Consider the following 6,536-nt stretch of genomic DNA (forward strand, 5'->3'; position numbering starts at 1 on the left):
CAAAAGGGAGCACAAACATAAGTTAAATGTTATAGAGATGATAGATGGATGAGTGGTCATACGCGATTGGATAGAATAAGGAACGAAAATATAAGAGAGAGAGAGTTGGAGTAGCACCTATTATGTAAAAGATGGTAGAATTGCGTCTTAGGTGAGTTGGACATGTGAGAAGAAGACCGACAGTGCATCCAATCAGGAAGGTAGATGAGATGAAAGATGGATAAGGAATGAAAGACAAGGGAAAATCTAAGAAGATCATCCATGAGGTGGTCAAACGAAATTTACATGTAAACGGTTTCTCTATACATATGATACAAGATAAAGTTTAATATGGTCATTTGATTCATATAACCGAACCCACCTAATAGAACAAGATTTTATTGTTGTTGTTGTAATAAACAAAATTTATTAAATTAGATAAATTTTAACTGTTTTTTTTTTTTAATTTTTAACATATATATATATATATTATATATATATTGGCTCAGTTCCAATGCATGTCCCTGTGGCAAAATGGTATGGCGGTATAGAAATGAATCTTGCAACGTGTGAACAAATGTGAGCTTGGATACGGAAAAATAACTAGCTAGATATATATAAATTGTCCCACCAATAATTGATAGATGCAAGTGGACATTAATAACATTGGAGAAGTTTACCATTCATGAACGAACCTAGCTAGTTATACATAGCAAACCTCCTATTCATTATTCTTAATAATTAAAAGAATCAAATATGTGTCTCACCTCAAATTCAGAAAAAGCTAATGAAAGAAACCGGTCAAATGAATAATAATCCGAATCTCAGTTGTATGTACGTAGATAGCTCTCTCCGATCCATATATAATTGCTTATCATCTTATGCATGACTTTGGAGACAAGAGAAACTATATTAAGGAACTTGACTAACACCATATATAGATAGAGATATAAGAATAAAACAAAAACTGAGGCTGATCAAGATAATAAGCATGACATTCACACTAATACTACTGTTCAATTAGGTGTTTAAACAGTTGAATAATGCAGAAAAGCGAAGAAGGTGAAAAGTGAATATTATTTGTTTGTGGAAATTTACGAGAAACAAACAAATCAAGCAAGAGCGTACATGCATGCATGGGTGATGAAACATGAACATTGAATTTCGTAGCACGGTAAGCAAAACCAAATAGAGGGTTTGGCTGTTTTCCATTTATAAACAAACAACATTAGTCACTGTTGTTTCAGAGGCTAAGGAAAATCAAAATGTGTTTGTAAATCAAAATAGGTTAGTGGTTATCCCGCAAAATCCGTTCACGTGCTGATTATTACTGATCTCATGAGTAACATACACCTCTACATACTACGTACATACATATACATATACATATACATACCAGATGGATTCATGATATATATTTAGAAAGAAAGAAGAGAGCATGGCATGCAATGGATGTGGCCATGTCACTGTGCGCAGCATTTCCCACATGATGCATAGCAACACAGTTGACAGTTCCCCTCTTTCGTGCATAATAATTGAACTGTCAATATGAAAAGTCAATGCCACTTTGCCATACATACATTATTCATGTTTCCAAATCTTATACACCAACTTCTTATTGTGTCAACTATATATCAATTGCGCATGTTTACAGACTAAACGATTATTCAAAGTCACCCTGTATCAATTCCCTTTTAAATAATTATTGTTATAAAAACATACATGAATTAATATTATTTAATTTTTAAAAATTAAACATTAATTTAGAGTAAAAAAAAAGAGAGAATAAATTAGAAGAAAAGAAGTGTGATTAAGTAGGCGTTTTCCGTTAAGAAAAGGTGTCGGGGCATGATTGCAGTGGTGACCCATATATTTCATGAGATTGACCAAAAAAAGCAGTGTTTTTGAACAGAGAGAGAGAGAGAGAGTAGTTGGTTTCAATTTCTCGATATTTTGCATGCGGAAGCAATTAAGCCCTCTCCTTTTGCTTGATATATAACGCCGTTACATACCGTCGTTTTCCTATATATACACTACACACTCCCTCCACTTCCTTTAGCTTTGCTTTATTTATTCATTCATTCATTCAACTTTCTCTTTCTTTCTCTCTCTCTCTCTCTGCTTTAATTTGTGTTGGCGTGAAGCAGAAGTCTGGTATTTTAGCTCTCTCTCTTTCTCTGTCTCTGTTGTTGGAGATCCGTAGCTTCATTATAATCATTGTATTGTATGATCTTCTCTGGAAAAGATACATGGGGAAGAAAGAGCAGCAGCAGAAGCAGAGAGACACAGCAAAAGTTGAAGCGGTTCTTGAGCTCATCAGAAAACAAACCCAACTCACTGTTAAGCAGGTACCTATATACCAACCAACTCTAATTTATAAAATCTTCATCGAAATGCATGATTCATTTAACTAATTAATACAGGAGAAGTTCTGCAACTATGCTTGTGTGGAACGCTTTCTCAAACAAAAGGGTGATAATGTCAAACGAGCTGCCAAGCAACTCAAGTCTTGCCTTTCTTGGAGAGACTCCATAGGCACCGGTACATATATATTATTCTCTTCTTTCTGCAAATTACAAAGCTTCTTAACCATTATCATCAACAAATTAAACTAATGGACTCTTTTCTATTGTTTGAAATTTTAATATCTGTTTCCTTGAATTAAGGCTTAAAAGTAAAATGCAGGGCCATTTCTCCCAATCATTAAAGTCACCCTCTTCTTCCATACCCATCTCTTTCTTTTTCAACTTATTCATTGATTTAGTTTTTCCCTTTTTTTTTTCTGTGGCTTTTCTATTGGAAACAGAGAATTTGATAGCAGATGAATTCTCAGCTGAACTGGCTGATGGTTTGGCTTATGTGGCTGGCCATGACGACCAATCCAGGCCAGTTATGGTAATTGATTTCAGCACCGTTGTTGGTTCGGTTCGGTTAGGTTCTTTGATTTTTCTGAGTTAATGACTTGAGTTGGTATAACAGATTTTTCGGATAAAGCAAGACTACCAAAAGATACATTCTCAAAAATGGTAAGACACGAGACTTCCAAAAAACCAAGAAAAATGAGGCTCTTTTGATGAGTTAGTTTCTAACACGATTTGTTTTGAAATTTTGAAGGCTTACTCGATTGTTGGTGTTCACAATAGAGGTAGCCATTTCGGTGATGCCTAAAAACGCAGAACAATTTGTGATTTTGTTGGATGCAAGTAAGTCCAGCCAGAAATAACATATAATTGAACTAAATAATAGTATCCGGAGTGAGGATCTAGGGTCCTATTATATATCGGGAATTGCACTAATATTCTGTCTCACAATTGGTTCTCCTGAAATGTAATTAAGATTTGTCAAGTAAAAGAGTTAGTAGTTGATGGATGGTTGCGCAGGCTTTTACAGGTCCGCATCTGCTTTTATGAACTTGCTGCTGGCAGCGCTGAAAATAGTGGGCGACTACTACCCAGGCAGACTCTATAAAGCATTTGTCATAGACCCTCCTTCTCTCTTTGCTTACATCTGGAAGGTAACTAACATTCGTATCACCATTTTTCCAATTTCAAAATATATAATCTTCATGCATTATGCTTTATGCTTTATGCATACTCCTCTATTGTGTTTGACCATTTACGATCAATGTCAATGGACCACCATCCTGCTCTGTTTTTAAGGATTCCCCACACCCAATCCAAATCCACATGTCTTCCTTTTCAAACCCAATTAATAATTGAAATAGTATCCTTTTTTCAACATGACAAACATTTATTGTATGATTCCTGTGATTGCGGGTGCAGGGTGTTCGTGCCTTCGTGGAGCTATCAGCAGCGACCACGGTGGTATCATCGTTGGATTACGAAGAGTCGCTGGAATACAACGACTTCGCAGCATATCACCCGCGAGCCTCGTCCCTCCGATTCGACCATTCCACGATCCAATCAACGGCCAAGGTTGGCTCATGCTCCTCCTCGCGCTTCGCCTTCACCGTCTCCCAATCATTTGACTCGCTCAAGCCGTGGTACCTCAGCATGGCAGACACGTCAGCATCCAAAGTTGGGCCCACCAGCCCATCTCCTATGATGGGCCAGGCCCGCATCTCCCCACTCAATGCTCGCTCCTTCTCATTTGCATCTCCAGCTTCCAGGACGCCACGTGGCGACGCCACCATCAATGCCGCCAGGCTCGCCAGGAAGTCGCTGTTCCCGTCGACGCCTCTGCCGCAGCGCGTGACGCCGAGAGATCCGAGCGTGAAGGCGGCGATGCCACGAACTCCGCGGGCGTCGTTTCTGCAGTCGCCGGCGACGTTCTTCCGGAGAGAGGGACACGTGAGCAGAGGAGAGAAGTGCCGGGAATCGTTCGTGGCTTACTTGAAGTTCTACCGTAGACCCTACGACGAGATGGTGTACAGGTCAAAGATGCGACCCCCACTGGGTGGACTCATCTCCATCGTCTCTCCTCACATCAGGCGCCGCCACGTGTCACTCTCTCAACGATACTGACCTCAATCAAACAGAGTTTCACATCGTTGCTCTCTTCTTTTTCTTTTTTCTTTCGCGAAAGTAAAAAAGTATATAGTGTATTTCGATGAATTGAATTAGTAGCTAATAATTCATTAATTAAATTTGCGCAATTCCATGTGTGCGTACGTGTGTGTGTTCTTCTTCATGCATTGCATTCAATTAAATGAAACGACCAAGTGCTTAGTGGAGTGTGAAATAGTAATTAAGAGTTGGTGTGTGTATGCCTGGGAAGAAGGTAACGTGGTCGAAACGCCGAACCCTCCCTGCTTTGGAAATCTTACGGTGGGAAATGCAAGTACAACTAAGTAGGTTAAGATAATTACCGAATCGTTGAAAATGAGCAGCGTTGATGTTTGTAAATAATTTTAAATTGATGCTTTATTTGGTGTTGTGATAACGAGGGTTATTGTATTTAGAATCGTTGGAGGAGTTATTCGTTGAACAATCCAACAAAAGCAAAGAACAAATTTGAAAACTTTGATATTGTATCGTTGTGGTTGTTTTATGTTACTCGTCGACTCACACGGGAGTTGGTACTTGGTTGGAATATGTGTCTGGTTTTGCTGTCTGAGAAGTCAAAGAGAAAGAGGGTGAGGTAACTTGGAACTTCTTCGTGACTTCGTATTATTGAGAAGTGGGAAATCGCAGTGTGCAAGGAAATTTTGATGCACTTGTCGTATAGCAATCAAGGCTTGCGTTACTCCAACTGGGACTAGATTATAGTATTAGAACACTCGCCTATTCTGAGAAGGCCTTTGCAGGTTTGCTCAATAGCGCTCATCAATATGGACAAATCCTATTTTAGTCCCATTATCGGAACTTGGATTATGATGTTTTTTGCTTATGGATTTCCAAGTGATAAGTGTTTTTTTTTCCCTTTGCTTTTTTCAGAGTACGAAGTGGTGATGACTTGGAAACTGATAATAGATAAGGTGAAAGAGAAACTCAGTCTGTGGAAAGCAAAGGTTCTAAACAAAGCGGGTAAGTTTGTTCTCATCAAATCAGCGATAAATAGCCTACTGATATATTACCTTAGTCTGTACAAAATGCCAAAGGCGGTTGCGGATAAGATAATTGCATTGCAAAGGAGATTTATGTGGTGTAAGGGGATAGTAATAATGGTATCCCGTTAGTTAAGAGGGAGTTGATTCAGGCACCGAAAAAGGCTGGGGGCTTGGGGATTGGGGATGCAATACTTCGAAACACAGCGCTCTTGTTTAAGTGGTGGTGGCAGTTTTCAAAAGAGGATTGCTCCTTGTGGAAGAAGATTGTATGCTCGTGTAACAACCTGAACCCTGGTGTCATGCTAGTAAATTAGTAGCTACCGATTAAAGGAGGGTCCTAGAAAGACATCTGTCAATTAAACATAAAAGAGCATAGGATAAAAAATAAAGTGCTTACTGGCCTGGCGATGGAGGTAAGGAATGGAAGGAGCACCCTGTTTTGGGAAGATAATTGGCTGCAAGGTGGGTCTCTGAAAGTGACTTTTCCAATACTCTTTTCTGTTTCAAACCAACAAGGATATATGATAGGGGATTGTGGATTTTGGGACAGACTCGAGTGGATATAGAATTTCCAGTGAAAAAGATAGTTGTTCCAATGGGAGTTGGAACTTGTCCACCAGTTTCATGAGAGGCTAAGGCCAGTAAAGTTGTCAGATGGTAAAGAGGATAATATGGTGTGAAGGTTTAATAGTAAAAGGGTATTTTCTACCAAATCTGTTATGCAGGTCCTACAATCGAAAACTCTGTCAGATGAGATAACGAGTTACAGTTTTACAAGTTCAGTCTGGAGAGGAGTGGTACCTCCTAGAATTGAGCTTTTTGGATGATTTGTACTTGTTGGTAGAGTTAATACCAAGGAGAGGTTGAGTAGGCTAGGTGTTATTATGCCCAGTGATAATATTTGTGTATTTTGTAAGAAGGAGATAGAATCGGTCAAGCATTTATTTCTTCTATGTGAACTAACATGGCAGATGTGGTGTAGTTGGTTGAGATATTTTGGTGTAGTTTGGGCTATTCCTGGTACCATAAGAAAACTGTTTGAGAGTTG

General features: G+C 38.9%; 1 protein-coding gene across 1 annotated transcript; it reads left to right on the plus strand.

The window, feature by feature from the left end:
* Window positions 1-2,011: 2,011 nt before the first annotated feature.
* Window positions 2,012-4,594, plus strand: LOC107643250 (uncharacterized). Its single transcript, XM_021123290.2, has 8 exons — window positions 2,012-2,133; window positions 2,225-2,327; window positions 2,403-2,520; window positions 2,786-2,874; window positions 2,959-3,005; window positions 3,094-3,182; window positions 3,360-3,493; window positions 3,762-4,594. The coding sequence occupies exons 2-8, from the start codon at window positions 2,229-2,231 to the stop codon at window positions 4,461-4,463; spliced, it is 1,278 nt and encodes a 425-aa protein (XP_020978949.1). The 5' UTR covers window positions 2,012-2,133; window positions 2,225-2,228; the 3' UTR covers window positions 4,464-4,594.
* The last annotated feature ends 1,942 nt before the right edge of the window (window positions 4,595-6,536 follow it).

Source organism: Arachis ipaensis, chromosome B5 (genome assembly GCF_059453495.1).
Source record: "Arachis ipaensis isolate K30076 ecotype BB chromosome B5, ASM5945349v1, whole genome shotgun sequence".
Taxonomy (NCBI): Eukaryota; Viridiplantae; Streptophyta; class Magnoliopsida; order Fabales; family Fabaceae; genus Arachis; species Arachis ipaensis.

Coding starts and splice junctions, on each gene's coding strand:
- LOC107643250 (XM_021123290.2), top strand. CDS start 2,229: ATGGGGAAGAAAGAGCAGCAGCAGAAGCAGAGAGACACAGCAAAAGTT. Junction 2,875..2,958: donor ACCAATCCAGGCCAGTTATG/GTAATTGATTTC, acceptor TTGGTATAACAG/ATTTTTCGGATAAAGCAAGA. Junction 3,183..3,359: donor TGTGATTTTGTTGGATGCAA/GTAAGTCCAGCC, acceptor ATGGTTGCGCAG/GCTTTTACAGGTCCGCATCT.